The sequence below is a fragment of the Leucoraja erinacea genome, chromosome 33 (assembly GCF_028641065.1).
Source record: "Leucoraja erinacea ecotype New England chromosome 33, Leri_hhj_1, whole genome shotgun sequence".
NCBI lineage: Eukaryota > Metazoa > Chordata > Chondrichthyes > Rajiformes > Rajidae > Leucoraja > Leucoraja erinaceus.
This window is the reverse complement of record NC_073409.1, coordinates 17,488,745-17,508,636: the sequence shown is the minus strand read 5'-3', so window position 1 is coordinate 17,508,636 and position 19,892 is coordinate 17,488,745. Positions and strand designations below refer to the sequence as shown.

The window sequence follows — 19,892 nt, the reverse complement described above, 5'->3', positions numbered from 1 at the left end:
CACCTAATTTCTATGATTATATGAAACCGGAGCACCCAGAGAAAACCCATGTAATGACACAGAAGGCTGTGGAGGCCAAGTCAACAGATATTTGTAAGGCAAAGATTGATAGATTCTTGATTAGTGCGAGTGTCGGGTTACGGGGAGAAGGTAGGAGAATGGGGTTGAGAGGGATCGCTGATTGGCACGGACTCGGTGGACCGAAGGGTCTGTTTCCACGTGGTATCTCTAAAAAAAATTTAAAAAGAGATGCTGGTTTACAAAAAAGGACACAAAATGCTAGAGTAACTCAGCAGGTCAGGCAGCATCTCTGGGGAACATGGATAGGCAATGTTTTTGGTCAGGACCTTTCTTCAAGGTTCCAACCTGGGGAAGGTAACTTATTCATGTACTCCATGGATGCTGCTTGACCTGCTGAGTTACTTTGTTTTCAAAATTTGATCCCATTGATCCCATTAACATTGAGTAGATATTACACTCCTGTAAATTCTCTTTGGATATCTTTCTACTTTAAAGATGCTAAATTCATACAACTGGTTTTAGAGAAGTGGATCCCTGGATAGTCACCAACATCCAACTGGGGAGGAAATCTGCCAAACTCACCCCCATCAGTCACATATATAACTCCACACTTGCAGTAATATGCTTGATTCTTAACAGCCCTCTGCAAGTGCCCAACAAGCCACTCCATTGTACCATATCATTCAGCCGTGCTGAGAAGTAGCAGATGGATTTTAATCCAAAAAGAATTGTGAGGTGAAACATTTTGGGAGAATGAATAAGACTAGGATAATGAATGGAGAACTAGAGTGGTTAGACAGTCAGAAACATTCCCCCAGGGTGGCGATGTCTAAGACCAGAGGGCATAGTTTTAAGGTGACAGAGGCGAAATTTAGAGGAGATGTTTTGTTTAGTTTTAGTTTAGAGGTACAGCACGGAAACAGGCCCTTCAGCCCACCGGGTCCGTACCGACCAGCGATCCCCACACATTAACACCATCCTACACACACTAGGGACAACTCACATTTTGTACCAAGACAATTGGTCTGCAAACCTGTACGTCTTTGGAGTGTGCAAGGAAACCGAAGATCTCTGAGAAAACCTACAGTGCATCTTCTCCAGAGCAGTTTGTTGCCTGTTCAGTTCAGTTTAGTTTATTGTCACGTGTACCGAGGTACAGTGAAACGCTATTATTGCCTGCTAACCAGTCAGTGGAATGACAACACATGATTACAATCGAGCCATTTACAGTGTACAGATATCTGATAAGAGAATAACATTTAGTTCAAGGTAAAGTCCGATCGAAGTTAGTCCGAGGGTCACCAATGAGGTGTATAGTACTTCAGGTCTGCTCTCTAGTTGTGGTAGGATGGTTCAGTTTCAAGGCCATTTAAAGATGGGCGACAAATACACATCCTGAGAAATCAACAAATATTTTAAAAATCCCGTAGTTGTGGTTGATTTTGAGTTTGGATCAAAGGTTTTGCTTTATAAAAGGATAGCCCCCTGAAACATGTTTAGAACGATTTCTAATTCTGGAAGGTAGACACAAAATGCTGGAGTAACTCAGCGGGACAGGCAGCATCGCAGGAGAGGAGGAATGGGTGACATTTCGGGTCGAGACACTTCTTTCTGTGGCAGAGAGTTCTCTGGAACTCTCTGCCACAGACGGTAGTTGAGGCCAGTTCATTGGCTATATTTAAGAGGGAGTTAGAAGTGGCCCTTGTGGCTAAGGGGATCAGGGGGTAGGGAGAGAAGGCAGGTACGGGATACTGAGTTGGATGATCAGCCATGATCATATTGAATGGCGGTGCAGGCTCGAAGGGCCGAATGGCCTACTCCTGCACCTAATTTCTATGTTTCTATGTCTATGTTTCAGAAACATGTCATTGGAGGGGGCGGGACATGGATAGAATGTAGACGGAGACAGTAAGACTAGAGGGAGAACTGGGAAGGGAGAAAGCAAGGGCTATCAAACGTGGCTTTGGTAACGGGTTTGGGTTAAGACGTGGTCATAGAGTCGGAGGGAAGGAGGAATCACGGAGAGGGAGCAGTGAGGGAGGATGTTGCTGAACTCTCGTCGGAAAGAGGAGGAGGACTTCTTCAAAGTAGACATATCTAATTCTGGAAGTTGTGTGGGCTGGGGAGGAGAGAATGCAACAGCTCCAGAAGAGACTAGTGTCATTCTCATCTCCTTAGACATGAGTGCGATTTGTTTTGTTGTGACATGTTCTTGTGAGCAAACGTTTAAGTCTGATGCAGAATTCCTGGTGGAGACGTCTGAAGAAGGGTCTCGAACCAAAACGTCACCTACTCCCTTTCCCCAGAGATGCTGCCGGACCCGCTGAGTTACCCCAGCTTTTTGTGTCTATCTTCGGAGAATGTAGGAGACGGGTTTTGTGGAGAGATGGGATTGGTGTCCAAAGCTCCGAGATTTAGTGCAATTCTACACATCACCTCAACTCAGTCCGATCCATGTGAGGAAGCGCTGAGTGGGATCAGGGACGAAATGAGAGTGACTGAAAGATGTCTGTGTCTGGACCTTACAAGAAGGGGGTTTGCAATGGGCGGAAGCAAAACAGAGGAGGTCTCGTGACAGGGTAGAGGGTGAACTAGGGGTCCAGTCTGTGTGGACTGATACCAGCACAGTGAGCGTGTTTGTATGTATATGCGGTGCCTGCGTGTATGGTGGTGTTCACACATTATATATATCTAGACATGTGCACATCACCATACACACAGACACCACATACATATACAAACACACTCATTGTCACCGGGCCATTGTTTATCTATGTTTGTGTGTGTGAGTGCTTATATCTGTATTTGCATTTATGGTGTGCATAGGTCTGTATCTGTTTGTGCGTGCATGTCTGTGTGGTTTTATGTATATGTGTTTGCATTCCTGTGTGTACATGTATATACATGTGGCATATAAACCTGTGCACATCGCCATCCACAGGCACCATATACAAACACGCTCATTGTCTATCTGTGTTTCGGTGTTGTATGCAGATATCTGTGTGTGTGGGTGCTTTTATATGTATGTGCATTCATGGTGTGTATCTGAGTGTGCATGCACGTCTGAGTATTTTTGTGTATATGTGTTTGTGTCCCTGTGTGTACTTGTATATGCATGTATTTGTGTGGGTACATACTTGTGTATAGGTGCAAGTTGGTGCATGTACATGCGTGTCTGTGCATGCATGTGTATGTACGCATGCACTCATATATTTGCCTGTGCATGCATGTGTGCATGCATGTATTTACATGTGCGTGCTTTGGTTTTGTGCCCGTCAAGTGAGAACAGAATCATTCTGGGCTTTGATGTCTTCCATCAGCTGATCAAGCTGCTAACAACCGCTTTGAACACTGCCGCTGGCATTCCAGCAACTAACCCACTGCATCCAACACAGAAGAGAAGCAACTGGGAGCAACATCAAGGTGGACACATGAGAAATTGTCGAAGCTGGAATCTTACATTGAACACAAAAGTCCTGGAGTAACTCAATGGGTCAGGCAGCATCTCTGGAGAGCGTGGGCAGGAGACATTTTAGGTCAGAGCCCTTCTTTAGACATCAAAGTTTTCCACTCAGAACATTGTGACAATATTTGAGTACCGTGGCCCCATTTCCTTCACATCCATCGACCACTTGGTAATATTTAGACTATAGAGATAATATGTGGAAACAGGCCCTTTGGTCAACTGAGTCTGTGCTGACCAGCGATCATCCCGTGCACAGGCACTACACACTAGCGCCAATTTACAATTTACAGAAGCCAATTAACCTACAAACCTGTACGTCTTTGGAGTGTGGGAGGAAACCGTAGCATCCAGGGAAAACCCAGGCAGGTCACGGGGAAAACGTGCAAACTCCGTACAGACAGCACCGATGGTCAGGATCAAACCCGTGTGTCTGGTGCTGTGAGGCAGCAACTCTACCGCTGCACCACCATGCCGCATCACATTGCCCCAGTATTGTGCTACACAATGAACCACGTATAGTTTTGATTCATTTAATAGTCAATAGAATATGTGCACAAAAAGCACAATGATAAAATACTTTACCGAGCATCTGCTCACTTGGATTTGCAACGTAGCTCGAATCACAATTGTCCCACTTGGATTTATTTGATCCTGTTAACCAGTGTTGCTGCACAAAGATGTGAATGTTGGCAGATAATGAATCATAACTCTCTGGTGAGATAGATGGGAAAGAACTGCTTGGAAAGTTTAAAACTGCAGCGTTTGAACAAACTGCGATGATTAGCTAACCAGGTGGCACGGTGGCGCAGCGGTAGAGTTGCTGCCTTTCAGCGCCAGAGGCCCGGGTACGTTCCTGACTTTGGGCGCTGTCTGTACGGAGTTTGAATATTGGCCCCGTGACCGTGTGGGCTTTTCCCCGGCTGCTCCGGTTTCTTCCCACACTCCAAAGACGTACAGGATTGTGGGTTCAAAAGCTTTGGTAAAAATCGTAAATTATCCCAAGTGTGTAGGATGGTGTTGGTGTACGGGGATCACTGGTCAGCATGGACTCGGTGGGCCGAAGGGCCTGTTTCTATGGTGTATCCCAAAAATAAAGTCGACTGAGATTTGCTTGTCATCTCTGCAAAGCGGATTCAAATTCATAACAGAATGAGGGATTATAGCCTCTATGACATCAACCCTGCCTGGTCTTGCTCCTCATCCTCCCGCACCTCCTAAGCTTCTGTCTCCTCCGGCTCTCCTCTCTGTCCTATGACTGTAACCTTGAGCCACGTGCCTGCCTGTGGACAGGGATCTAATCCCTAAACCTGGCCACTGCAAAATGACTGCGATGACCATGTCAAGAAAGAATCTCTAAGGCCCTGTCTCACTGTACGAGATAATTCACGTGTTCTCACGAGTTTTCCCCCGATTCGAACTCGGAGAATGTACGTAGCGGGTACGTAGGAGCTCGTGGATGTCTCGTAGCGGCTCGTGATGCTAACGGTAGGTACTCGGGGAAACCCGGTAACTCATGAAGTTTTTTTCAACACTGAAAAATGCCCACGAGTAAAAAAAATACTCGTGATGAAAAAAATTGTTACTTTTTACTCAGAGGAGCTGGTAGGAGTTCGTGAACATACTCGTGGAAGGTCGGAGGAGTTCGTAGAATACCACCAGTTAGATTTTTTTTTAAACTCGGGAGAGCTCTTGGGTAAATTCGCATCGTGGGACAGGGGGCTTTACATTCTGGTTCTCCAGTAATAATTGCGTCCCCTCTTTTTACAAATCCATTTACATAGCTGTTGGTTCAATCAAACGACCATTCATTCATCCATCTATCTAGAAAAACAAAACTCTGGAGTAACTCAACAGGTCAGTCAGCATCTCTAGAGAGAAATGGAAATGGAAATGGAGCACCTGGAGAAAACTCACACGGTCACGGGGAGAACATACAAACTCCGTACAGACAGCACCTGTAGTCAGGATCAAACCTGGGTCTCTGGCGCTGTGAGGCAGCAACTCTACCTCACCGCCCCTGCTTGTTGTATAATTATTTTGCTTGTTAGAGTTAGGGTTAAAACCTATTGAACGTATAAAGAAAGAATTGTGTTGCCAAGTGCGAAAAATTGATGAAATCCCTTATTTCCTTTCCTGTCATTTTCTCAAGAGGTTCCATCCGACAAGGCGATTGAAATTCACAACAGTGTTCAAAATGAACTACAGATCCATGTTGGTAATTTCTTTTGCTGTAACATTTCAAAGGTTACACATGGGGATGGATTTAATTAACTGTGAAACCTTTTAAACCTTTTTAAGTATTCAATCAGTCGTGCACAGAGGGATAAAAGGTTCGAGATTCTGATGCATAACAGACATGAGGGAAATATTTACATAGCATCTTATCATAATTTAAAAGTTCTTGACACTCATCTGAAGCATCACAGTGGAGCCAACTACAGTACAAACACAGCAGCAATTTAATGCCACAAAAAGCCCTGACCTGTGGGATATTGGTCAGGACAGCATAAGAAGGTGGCACGGTGGCACAGTGGCAGAGCTACTGCCTGACAGAGCCAGAGGCCCAGGTTCGATCCTGGCTTCGGGTGCTTGCCTCTGTACGGACTTTGTACTTTCTCCCCGTGACCTGCGTGGGTTTTCTCCGAGATCTTCGATTTCCTCCCACACTCCAAAGACGTACAGGTTTGTAGGTTAATTGGATTGGTATAAATGTAAAATTGGCCCTAATGTGTGTAAGGATATTGTTAATGTGTGGGGATCGCTGGTTGGTGCAGACTCGGTGGACCAAAGGGCCTGTTTCTACACTGTATCTCTAAACAAAATTAAACTATAAGATCCCCATATAAACTTTCTTCAAACAGTGTCTTGGGAAAAATCAGGCTCTTTTAGGTTAAGCAGTCCCATTATGAGTTCCATTCTTATCCATATTTGTTTTTAAATGATAAAAACGAACCTGCCTCCACCACCTTCACTGGAAGCTCATTCCACACAGCTACCACTCTCTGAGTAAAGAAGTTCCCCCTCATGTTACCCCTAAACTTCAGTCCCTTAATTCTCAAGTCATGTCCCCTTGTTTGAATCTTCCCTACTCTCAGTGGGAAAAGGTTTTCCACGTCAACTCTGTCTATCCCTCTCATCATTTTAAAAACCTCTATCAAGTCCCCCCTTAACCTTCTGCGCTCCAAAGAATAAAGCCCTAACTTGTTCAACCTTTCTCTGTAACTTAGTTGCTGAAACCCAGTTAATATTTAACATGACCCAAAATTTAAATGTTCCTAGGTAAAGCAACAATCTGCTTGCTTCGAGATCACACTTGTCACAAATCTTGCGCCCTGATCTTCCGTAGAAGGATTAAAATCTGAGCCTATCAATATCAACCAACTTGCTTTTGTACCAAAGAGGGAATAAAAGTAGTCAAGCAAACAAACAAAACAAGGCATGTGTTTGATAATAGACAAAAATGCTGGAGAAACTCAGCGGGTGCGGCAGCATCTATGGAGCGAAGGAAATAGGCAACGTTTCGTCCCGAAACGTTGCCTATTTCATTCGCTCCATAGATGCTGCCGCACCCGCTGAGTTCCTCCAGCATTTTTTGTCTACCTTCGATTTTCCAGCATCTGCAGTTCCTTCTTGAACACGTGCTTGATAATCCCAGGTTGTTTGAACTGCATGTATTGTAGCAATAAATGGAATTTTTAAAATCAAAAGTGAATAAATAAATTGTGTTGGAAGGGAAACAAAGTTGATGTTGGACAGGTACTTCGATAGGACAGGATGAGAGGGATATGGGCCAAATGCTGGCGGGTGGGACTAGTGTAGATGGGGCATGATGGTTGGTGTGGGCCAGATGGGCAGACGGGCCTGTTTCCACCCTGAATGACTCTCTGACTCACTGACTCTTCCACAGATGCTGCTGAGTGTTTTCTGTTTTTATTTGAGATTTCCAGTATTTGTGGCTTGTTGATTTTCAATGCACAGAACAGTCTTTGATTACAAGGGAGAGACACACATTTTTAAGTGTAATTTACTGCATTCTACTGTGAAGTTCAGTTGTATCACAGTCAGTGGATCTAAACTTTGATGATAATGCATCAGACCGAGGGCCACAGTGCAGAACAAATTCAGTGTTGTTACCAAGGATACCTTTCCAGGCCATCTTTTATCCGTGACCTTCCAGCTGTTTTTGCAACCCGTGGAAAAAATACGATCAGTTCTTTTAATTATTTAGTTTCTCCTGGAGAGATTCAATTTCAAAATGTCACAAAGCAAGCAGGTTGTTGTTAGTTTATATAAAATTACATCTCCTCTCTTGGCATTTATTACGTACAAAGTAAAATAACTTTGAGTTAGCGGATGGATTTTGTTATTTCGTTCTATTCTCACTTTTTGCCTTTGAGTCAGATGGGGGTGGCAGAAGCTCCTGGTGAGATGCGGCCTTACCTCGACAGCAGGCCTGGCCCGCCCGCCCGCCCACGGAAACGTAAACCCTTCTGGAGTCCTCCCAGGCTTGTCTCCTGCTCGACCCCAAAGACCGAGAACAGGGGAGGAGGGTGGAGGGAGTCGGCGATGATGGTGGACACTGGACAAAAAGGGCCATTTTCAAAATGGCGGCAGATGGGAGCGGATCGGTGTCACCATGGCAATGGGCCTTTAAGGCCAAGGTGAGACTGCACTCTTAAGAACATTGAAACTTTGTGGGCCCCAGGAACGTGCCGACTCGTTGTGTGCCATCTCCTTGAAGTCTACTATTAATCTACAATCGTTGCATTTCTATGATTGTGCTTATCTATCGTATGATTTTACTGGATTGTCTGCAAAACAAATAATATAATGGTACCTAGGTAGATAAGGTACAATGAAGCATCATCATCATCATGTTTGAGGTGAGGGGGGGGATATTTAATAGCAGCCTGAGGGGTAACTTTTGCACACAAAGGGTGGTGACTGTATGGAACGAGCTGCTGGAGGAGATAGTTGAGGCAGGTAATATTGCAACATTTAAAAAACATATCGACAGGTACATGGATAGGACAGGTTTAGAGCGGTATGGGCCAAATGCAAGCAGGTGGGACGAGTGTAAATGAGATATGTTGGCCGGGTGCAACATAAATCTTCTCTGCACTTTTCCATCTTAATAACAATAATTAGATAATGTTATATTTCACCTTAATCAATTCAAAAATGCGAAAGGGGAGAATCTCTGACTGGTGGACCAAATTTAGCGTTCACACTAGTTATATTATGTCACTGTTTTATCATCCACAGATACGTTGTGCTTCTGTAAGGACTCCATTCTCAGCTAAAATTGAAAGTTGGTCTTCAACTAATCTTCATGCCTTAAAAATCTTCCATAGATGTGACTCCGATCTTTTGGACCTAAGTGCAGTCAATGCTCTTCAGATATAAGATGACCTCTCTACTCGATAATGCAAGCAACTTGCCTTGCTCTATCAAGACTGGGATCGGAAGAGCCTGGGTACTCCTCCTCCTCTCCCTAGATGGAGCGCATGCAGAAAAGATGTTTCGATGATGGGAGAGTGTAGAACCAGGGTGCACAGCCTCAGAATAAAAGGGATGTAACATTCGAAGGGAGATGTCAAGGAAATTATTTGAGCCAGTGGATGGTGAATATGTGGAATTCATTGCCACAGATGGCTGTGGAGGCCAAGACATTGGGCGGCATTGTAGCACACCCTGGGTTCTCCGATTTCCAAAGGCATACAGGTTTGTAGGTCAATTGGCTTCGGTAAAACATTATAAATTGCCCCTAGTGTATAGGATAGTGCTAGTGTATGGGAATCATTGGTTGGCATGGACTCAGTGGGCTGAAGGGCGTGTTTCAGCGCTGTATCTCTAAACTAAACTAAACTAAATTAAACAGCAGGGATTGATGGGTTTGGACAAGATACATGGATACAAAATGTTTCGAGTGATGCGGGCAAATTGGATTAGCTATGAGTGTTGGGCCGAAGGGCCTGTTTCTGTGGTGTTTGACTCCATAATTAATGAGGTTGAATATTCTTCCAACTACCTGATAGACTAATGAATTCATCTCGCACCAGGAGAGCGCTGCTTTCTACCTCAATACCCACATCATCGTTTCAAAGTACGCAGGATGCTTTGAGCTTTACATTTGCATGCAGCCTGGTGCCAATCACATGGGGAATCACTTCTCCAAAGATGTACAGGTTTGTAGGTTAATTGGCTTGGTATAAATGTAAAATTGTCCCTAGTGTGTGTAGGATAGTGTTAATGTGCGGGGATCGCTGGTCGGCGCAGACTCGGTGGGCCGAAGGGCCTGTTTCCGTGCTGTATCTCTAAACTAAACTAAAAAACTAAACGGATGCAAGGGCCGCATTGGTTTGTGTTGGGGAATGGGATAAAGGCAGACTGAAGGGGAGGGGTACATTCTACAAAACAACTCCTGCATAAATATCTCAGGGAAAATGATTCCCAAGTCATCCTGCTGCTCACTGTTTGTGACAGGCAGCTAATTAAGAATTTGCACTCGTGGGTAAGCAATAGGCAGAACTGCCTGCAGCCATGGAGAGATGAGTCGCGGGAATTGATGTCGCTGTGACTAACAACAGCGCTGTGCGGAGCTTATTGCTTGCTCCCCTCCATTGTCACACCTGCAGCAGCGTCACAGAACACAATCACCAGGACCTGCCGGTGGTTCCATTCCCCTGGTTATCTAATCACTGGGCCGAGCCAGCAATAGGGAATGTCGCACGTAGAAACGAGGAACTGCAGATGCTGCCTTACAGAAAAGGGCACAAAAGTGCTGGAGTAACACCGAGGGCCAGGCAGCATCTCTGGAGTGACGGTTCAGGTCGGGTCGTGAAAAGGTGTGGACCAAGAAATAAATCCTGGCCTTTAGGTTCCACTCAGAAACAGTCCCACATCAACCTCCTCTTCTTTTATCTCCAGATAGCATGGCCGGTATAACCTTAGGGAACAGGGTTCATTCTAGGTTCAATCGCTACAGCACATGGCTGTACATTTCTCCTGGTTCCTGTATTAGATTTGGAGTCCCATACATGGACGTGGCATAAATAGTAAAACACTGTCTCAACTACCTCCTCCAACAACTTGTTCCATATACTCATCAACCTTTATGTAAAAAAGTTACCCTTCAGGTTCCTATTAAATCTTTCTCCCCCCTCACCTTAAACCCGTGTCCCCTGGTTCCTGATATCCCCACTCCGGGACAAAGACTCTGCATCTACCTGATCTATTCCACTTATGATTGGGATTCTCTTGGATAAACATCGTGGATACATTTAAAAGGAAGCTATATAAATTCAGGAGATGGGAATAGGAAAGGTAATTAGGTGAGTGAGTAGGAGATGACTTATGTGGTGTCTACTTGTTGGCACCAACCATTTTGGGCTGAATAGCTCGTTTTGATAAAAATGGTAATATTTTCATGCCTAAGCAATGTGCATTCTAGTGAAGCAATCATCAGTTCATAAGTTATAGGAGCAGAATTAGGCCATTTGGCCTATTAAGTCTATTGTGCCATTCAATCATGGCTGATCTATCTTTTCCTCTCAACCCCATTATCCTGCCTTCTCCCCATAATACCCATACTAATCAAGAAGATATAAATGTCTGCCTTAAAAATATCTATTGACTTGACCTCCACAACCGTGTGTGTCAATGAATTCCATAGATTCACCACCCTCTGACTAAAGGAATTCCATCTCATCTCCTTTATTCATGTACGTCCACTTATTCTGAGGTCAGGGCCTCTGGTTGTAGACGCTCCCACTAGTGGCAACATCCTCTCAACATCCACTCTATCCAGGCCTTTCACCATCCGGTAAGTTTCAATGATGTTCCCCCTCATCCTTCTAAACTCCAGCGAGTACAGGCCCAGTGTCGTCAAATGCTCCATCATATGTTAACCCGATCATTCTCCTAAACCTCCCCTGGACCATCTCCAACACCAGCACATCCTTCATCAGATATCAGGCGCAAAACTGCCCACAATCAGAGTAAGCTTTCCAAATAAAATGCCTTATTTCATCCTAAATCTATTCCGCCAACTCCTGTTCAAAGAGCTAGTGAAGAGCAAGTATGTTTGCAAGCACAATCTAATCTTTCGACACAGTTGACATTGAAACCGAGAACACAAACAGAAATGGTTCTCTGAATCCCCAAATAGCGACTATCTTATAACTTGTTCTTATTATCCCAGTGCAGCCTCGACATTCATGAATCAAAATGGCAAGGTCGTTTCTCTATAAAAATAAGTCGTGCTTTCAAATGTTCTTTGTGTTTATAGTTTTTAATCTATTTTTTTCTGTTATCCTTTCATCCCTTATATTTTTGTTGAATTTGAAGACTGACTAATGAATGAACTCTCATGTGTATTGGGTCCACATGCCAGATGAAGGTTTGTGTCAGTGCTGTCCCTTGCTTTTTAGACAATAGACAATAGACAATAGGTGCAGGAGTAGGCCATTCGGCCCTTCGAGCCAGCACTGCAAAGTGATAGACAAAGTGATAATGTTATCACAGGGCAAGCTGGAAAACGGTGGGGATGAAGGATTCAATGAATGGCAATGCAGGAGATGGCAGTGATTTATAAGCTAATACAGGGCCATCATCATTAGCTAGGTTTAGTTAATATAGGGTTACAGTGTCAGAAACAGGTAAGGCATGCAGGATTCTGAGGAGAAATTTAGAGATACAGCGTGGAAACAGGTTCTTCAGCCCACCAAGTCCGTGCCGACCAGCGATCACCTACATTTACACTATCCTATACACCAGGGCCAATTTTACCGAAGCCAATTAGCCTACAAACCTGTACGTCTTTGGGGCGCGGGAGGAAACCGGAGCTCCCGGAGAAAACCCACGCAGGTCACGGGGAGAACGTACAGCAGCCGTGTCTGGATCAAACCTGGATCTCTGGCGCTGTAAAGCAGCAACTCTACCGCTGTGCCACTGTGCCCACCTAACACAGGGTGGAAACAGGTCCTTAGGTCCAACTTGCCCATCCGACCAACATGTCCTATCTACAATGGTCCTACCTGCCTGCGTTTGGCCCATATCCCTCCAAACCTGATCAACTTTCTCCAGATTCTACCACCCACATATATTTTAGGAGCAATTCCACCAGCCTTGCTCAATTTGTATCTTAAATGTCAGCGATTTATAAGCTGATCCAGTGCCGTTATCATTAGCTAGATAGGGACAGAAGAGGCTGGTTGGCACAAAACCAGAATGGAAAATAAATAGCTCCTAGATTTCTAAATTGCAGAGGATGCCAAGGTAAGCATAATGTGAAAGGGGTTTCGGAATGAAAAATATGTAATTAAAAAAAAACTTTGGTGCTTTTCACAGTGTTGGCTTGGTCCAATTATGTTTCTGGCAGCTGATTGTGTGCTCCAACCTGTACAGGAATTTGATATTTAAATCCAGTATTCAGAGACTGCTACATTTTGGAAGATATCCTCAACCTTATAGTCCCCGAGAAAGACACAAAAATCTGAATTAACTCTGCAGGTCAGACAGCTTCTGAGGAGAAAAGGAATAGGTGATGTTTCAGGTTGAGACCCTGCTTCAGAAGGGTCAGGCATCATATGTGGAGAAAATGCATTGTTGACTTATTCGGGTCGGAACCCTTCCTAAGAAGAAGGGTCTCGACCCGAAACGTCACCCATTCCTGTCCCCCTCACACGCTGTCTGACCTGCTGAGTTACTCCAGCTTTCTTGTGTCTATCTTCGGTTTGTACCAGCATCTGCAGTTCATTCCTACACTTATCGTTCCCTAACCCCTGTTTCTTCTTCCCAAAATCTACAAACCATGGCAGACCTGTTGTTTCTGCCTGTTCTTGTTAAAGGCAGTATGAAGAAGGATGCCAAGCTAAGGGCTGAATGGCCTACTCCTCCACCTATTGTCTAAAATGTCACATACCCATGCCCGCCAGAGATGCTGCCTGACCTGCTGAGTTACTCCAACACTTGGTGTTCTGCAATAAAAAGGAACTGCAGATGCGGGTCTACACCAAAGATAGTAACTCAGCGGGTCAGGCAACATCTCTGGAGAAAATACACAGTTGACGTTTCGGCATTCCCCGATAGGCTGACTATTGGCTAGAGATGGGTGGAGACAAAGAGGGCCACACAGTTGCTAACTGTGGACCTAGTTAACTAATGTTTATTAGACGAAGGGAAGAAAATGAGAGGCATAGAGCGGGGAGAGGGAAATGTTTTAAGAGTTATCTAAAATGAGAGAATTCAATGTTTATACCATTGGGGCTGTAAGCTACCCAAGCACACTTTTTTTCCTTTGCGTTCTGCGCGAGATTCCAGCAACTGCAGTTCCTGGTGTTTACATTTTGGACGATGCTGATCTCAAGATTGGGCTTCAATATGGGATATTGGTCTTGCCTTCAGGGGAAAGTTCTTTGGCAGTATTTAAAGAAGAATGTGTTATTCCCCATGTCCTGACCGTATTCATTCTGTGCAGTTATTTTGAACATTTGAAAACTTGAGAGCTTTCTTCGTGCAGGTGTAAGTTGAGATGGAAGGTTGATAACTTCACGTCTTGTTAGCTTCCAAGTTGAGGGCTGAGTCCATTGTCACCTGATCACCAGAAACGTTCTCCTTGAAGCAAACAAGGTTGAGAGGAGATCTAACATAGAGAGGACAGGGATCACGAACGGACATATAACGGGGAGCAGTTTCCATTAGCAGACGACTCAACGCACTGAGGACAAAGGTTTAATATTCTGGACAAAAGGTTTAGGACATATACAGTAAAACATTTTCATGCCCTTATAATCCGGAATTCCTTGCCTGTAGGGTTGGTAGACGTGCTTTCAAAAAGGAGTAACTTGCTGAAGTCTGGGAACTAGCAGGGAAAGGATTAGAATTGATCCACTTGGAACTGGCAAATGCTTGATGGAAGAAATGGCCTCCTACCGTGGTCTAACCATTCATGGCAAACGCCATTTAAAAGAAATGAAGGTTTATTCATTACTTTGGACGTTTAGTCTTGAGGGATACAGCGCGGAGACTGGCCTTTCAGACCACTGAGTCCGCGCCGATCAGCGATTACTCCGTACACTAGTTCTATTCCACACACTAGGGGCAATTTACAATTTCTTACCCAATCCAATTAACCTACAAACCTGTATGCGGTGAGGATGTTTCCACTAGTGGGAGAGTCTAGGACTGGAGGCCTTAGCCTGAGGATTAAAGGATGTTCTTTTAGGAAGGAGATGAGGAGACATACATTTAGCTAGACCTATGGAATTCTTTGCCACAGAACGCTGTAGATGTCAAGTCAGTGGATATTTTTAAAGGCAGAGATAGATAGATTCTTGATTAGTACAGGTGTCAGAGATTATGGGGAGAAGGCAGGAGAATGGGGTGAGGAGGGAGATTTAGATCAGCCATGATTGAATGGTGGAGTAGACTTGATGGGCTGAATGGCCTAATTCTACTCCTGTTCATTATGACCTCCTTATGACATTGTGTGTACAATGCCATCTTGTGAACCAGCAGAGCTGGGAGGCTGTATTAATTTCAGTCCAACATATCGCTGAGTGTTCAAAGCCTTGGTTCTTGCACTCTGAACCAATGAACGTATCCTTGCAGGGAGAAGGTATGGCCTCCATGTTGGACTCTAATCTCTAACTGTGAGGAGGAATAGTGTGGAGGTGGATGCACAGAGTCTCATGCCCAGAGCAGGTGAATCGAGGACCAGAGGAGATAGGTTTAAGGTGAAGGGGAAACATTTTAATAGGAATCTAAACACAAAGTAACTCAGCGCATCAGGTAGCATCTCTGGTGAACTTGGATAGGCAACATTTTGGGTCAGGACCTTTTGAGAATCCATGTCCTCCAGAGATACTGCCAGACCCGCTGAGTGATAGAGTCATTCAGCGTGGAAATCACCCCTACATTTCAACTTGCCCAGACTGACCAACTTGTCCCCATCTGCACTAGCCCCACCAGCCTGTGTTCGGCCCATATCCCTCTTAACCTGTCCTATCCATGTATCTGTCCAAATGATTTTTGAACAGCGTGATAGTACCTGGCTCTTCCGGCAGCTTGTTCGAAATACCCACCACACTTTGATCTTTCCCTTCTCAACTTAAACCCATGTCTTCTGGTTCTTCTTTCCCCTCCTCTGAGCAAAAGACTGAATTTACCCTGTCTATTCTTCTCATGACCTTATACACCTCTACAAGCAAGATCACCCCTCATCTTCCTGCACTCCAAGCCTGCCCAACCTCTCCCTATAGCTCAGGCACTCGAGTCCTGGCAACATCCTTGTAAATCTTCTCTGCACCCTTTCCAGCTTAAATCTTCCCTGCAATCTTTCCATCTTCATCAGTTCACAAGTTCACAAGTTATCGGAGTAGAATTAGGCCATTCGGCCCATCGAACCCACACCACCATTCAATCATGGCTGATCTCTGCCTCCTAATCTTAATTTACTCCGCCGGCACTTTGTATACTTTTGTATAAACCAGCATCTGTAAATCTTTGTTTCTACAAAGATCTTGATGACTGGGTTTGATGATTAATTCCTTGTGAAACGAGATTTATAAAGAGACATCTTGATTCAATAGATGGGGGGAAACTATTTCCATCAGCAGAAAGGTCAATAGCGAATAATCCGATAACCAAAGAAAACACATCTAATCCAATTGGCAAAGACTCGGAGAGTTGTGATTCTAGAACATGTTTTCTGCAAGGGCTGTGAAAGCAGATTCATCGTCTCGTTCAAAGGGGAAGCAGAATAGTCACAGGGAAAGAACAAGATTGGGACTCACACACATATATGGTCACAAAAACAACAGCAGTGAACTGGAACTCTGAGCTGAAATGAGAGAATGCTGGAAACACTCAGCAGTTCAGGCTGTATCAGCGGAGAGAGAAACAATGAACATTTCAGGTCAATGGCCTTCCTTTAGAATACATATGAAACATTGTGGTGGTGCAGGCGGTAGAGCTGCTGCCTCACAGCACCAGAGACCCGGGTTCAATCTTGATCTCGGCTGCTATTTATATGGAGTTTACACGTTCTCACTGTGACCACGTGGGTTTCCTCTGGGTGCTTCGGTTTCCTCCCACATCCCCAAAACGGGCCGGTTTACAGGCTAGTAGGCCTCTGTAACATTGCACCTATTATGGGATTACTGAGAACCAGTGTGAGTGGTCAGCATGGACCCAATGGGTTGAAGGGCCTGATTTCATGCTGTATCTTTAAAACTAAACAAAACATCACAGGCCAGAAATGCTAGGCCCTGGCTCTGTCCACGATGAACTATGAGACACTAAATGCTACAGTAACTCAGCGGGTCAGGCAGCATCTCTGGAGAAAAGAAACAGGTGATGTTTCAGTTTTGAGACCCTTCTTCAGACCCCAAACATCACCTATTCCTTTTCTCCAGAGATGCTGCCTGACCCGCTGATTTACTCCAACATTTGAATCTCTATCTTGGGTGTAAACCAGCATCTGCAGTTCCTTCATACACATAGATATTAGACAACAGACAATAGGTGCAGGAGTAGGCCATTCGGCCCTTCGAGCCACCACCGCCATTCAATGTGATCATGGCTGATCATCCCCAATCATTACCCCATTCCTGCCTTCTCCCCGTATCCCCTGACTCCGCTATCTTTAAGAGCCCTATCTAGCTCTCTCTTGAAAGTATCCAGCGAAGCGGCCTCCACCACCCTCTGAGGCAGAGAATTCCACAGACTCACCACTCTCTGTGAGAAAAAGTGTTTCCTCGTCTCCGTTCTAAATGGCTTGCTCCTTATTCTTAAACTGTGGCCCCTGGTTCTGGACTCCCCCAACATCGGGAACATGTTTTCTTCCTCTAGCGTGTCCAAACCCTTAACAATCTTATATGTTTCAATAAGATCCCCTCTCATTCTTCTAAACTCCAGAGTGTACAAGCCCAGCCGCTCCATTCTCTCCGCATATGACAGTCCCGCCACCCCGGGAATTAACCTTGTAAACCTACGCTGCACTCCCTCAATATCAAGAATGTCCTTCCTCAAATTAGGAGACCAAAACTGCACACAATACTCCAGGTGTGGTCTCGCCAGGGCCCTGTACAACTGCAGAAGGACCTCTTTGCTTCTATACTCGCTGCACAGATGGAAGGGGACCAAATGATGCTTCAGTTGGTGATCCTCAGTGAGCCATCGATGAGATGCACAATTTGCTATTTTAAAACTCAAATACATACTTCCAGGCAAGACACTGAAACACACGTTTTGAAGGATTAATTAGTAGTGGGGGATGTGGAACTGCAAAATAAGAGACTCTAAGTGCTTTAAAGGGAAAATGGAACATATTATGGTGGAACCCATTTCGCAGCCAAGACTAGAGATACAGTAAATGATTAAGATATCGAAGAGGTAAATTATTCCTCCTCTCTACTGCCAAGTGAAGGAACGTTCACACATTTATTTACAAGAGGACAGAGTGTTCACAGACTTTGTTAGCGTCTTATTGCTCTTGAGCCCTGTGGTCTTTATTGTGGAGAGGTCAATCCATTCACATCTCTGGTGCGTAACATAAGTCTTGATCAGACACAAGTCCTGGCATTCTCCCTCACTGGAGACTGCAGCAGATCTGCTCATTGGCCACGGCTCCAAAGGGCTTCGCATCCTGGCCCAATTGAGTTGGGAGTGGGTGGCTCTTCCCAATCCTTCTCCTGGAAAGAAGACTGGAGGGAAGCCCGGTTTGTCCCGTTCGACAATCATGAGGACCTCCTTGCAGGTTGAACCTCTGGCTCAAAGGACCGAGTGAAGGGCAAGTGCCTAACCTCCGCCAGGCAAAGACCCCACCGAAGCACGACTCAAGTGGTGAGGTCCCTCACCAGATCACTCTCGGATGTGGAGTATCCCAGCACTGCTGGCCAAGGCATTCGAACAAGACATTAATTGCAACTATGCACCTGGACAAAACATCAGTGTGCTGCACTGGCCAACCCTCTCACTCACAAATATACAGCCAAGTCCTCAATAGTTCATTCCCAATCCTTTTTAGGCCCTGCTCTTGGCTTGCAAACATAAACTAGTCTTTGTTTTAAAGTTTGAGCACCATCGCATATTGTTTCTTCCATCCAAAATCAAAATGTACAAAATGAAATCTCGCTTTTTTATAGCACGGACTCCATATTTTCACACCACTCATGGTCCTCAAGGTTGTAGATGAATTTGGTCTTTTGTGACTGATGATGAGTGGAGTCCCTCCCCACTGTGTCCAGCGTTAGGGTGGATACAAAGATTTCACTGGCTGTCAATGGCTGTAGGTTGCCCTCGTCGTCCCGCATGTACTTGGCGTTCCTCCTCAAACAGTGCCAGGTGGTGGTGTAGAGGATGAAGGCGAGAGACTTCAGCATGATGGCGATGCTGATGTACAGGTAGCGATACACCACGTTATCGTATAACATACAGGCCCCCAGCTCCCCGCAGATGGTGGTCCAGAACAAACAGGTCGAGTCGATCCCAGCACCAAAGATGAGAGGAGGAGGAATGAAGCCTGTCGAGGGGAAGAATGGTGTCACACGAGAGCAAACTGGAAAAATTGCCCGAATAGATCGATGGACTGACATGCCACTGATGCTGCCGACCTAGGCTGAGGCTATAACTTTCCATCCCATCCCACCCCGACCGTTCTGCCCGCACCTTCCCATACTATCCCAACAAGGCCCATGAATGCACCTTACCTTCTGACTGGGCAGGTTGCAGCCCTCGTGACTCAACAATTTCAGATAAAACACTTGCGGTTTGTATCAGTTTAGTTTAGTTTTAGTTTAAATTAGGTTAGTCTAGACACAAAAAGCTGAAGTAACACAGCGGGTCAGACAGCATGTCTGGAGAAAAGGAATCGGTCACCCATTCCTTTACTCCAGAGACTTTTTCCTGACCTGCTGAGTTACTTCAGCTTTTTCTGTCTAGACTAACCTAATTTAAACTAAAACTAAACTAAACTAATTGTCTATTTTAGGATTAAGCCAGCATCTCCAGTTCCTTCCTACACATTTAGTTTAGTTTAAGGAAGACAAAAGTGCTGGAGAAACTCAGCGGGTGCAGCAGTATCTACGGAGCGAAGGAAATAGGCAACGTTTCGGCCCAAAACCCTTCTTCAGACTAAAACTTTAGTTTAGTTTATTGTTATGTGTACTGAGGTACAGTGAAAAGCTTTGGTTAGCTTTGGCTAACCAGTAAACTGGAGACGAGGAAAGGCCAGGTCAAATCAAGGCTGGCAATGGATGACCACAGGAAGTGTGGAGCCCACAATGGTCCATTGTTGGCTGGGGGAAGGTGTGATAACAAGAGGGAGACAAAGATGTGAACAGTGGAACTGGTAGGACTGTGGTGGGTAAGGGGAGTGGGGTGGAGAGGAAGGGGGGGGGGG

The 19,892-nt window shown here is 45.0% G+C and overlaps 1 protein-coding gene across 1 annotated transcript in view; it reads right to left on the bottom strand.

Moving 5' to 3' along the window:
• Nucleotides 1-16,884: 16,884 nt before the first annotated feature.
• slco3a1a (solute carrier organic anion transporter family member 3A1a) overlaps nucleotides 16,885-19,892 on the bottom strand; it is a 158,139-nt gene continuing 155,131 nt past the window's right edge. Inside the window, exon 10 of the mRNA XM_055661471.1 lies at nucleotides 16,885-19,013. Within this exon, the coding sequence (XP_055517446.1) occupies nucleotides 18,631-19,013 (383 nt within the window). The 3' untranslated portion in view covers nucleotides 16,885-18,630. The remainder of the gene's footprint in view (nucleotides 19,014-19,892) is intronic.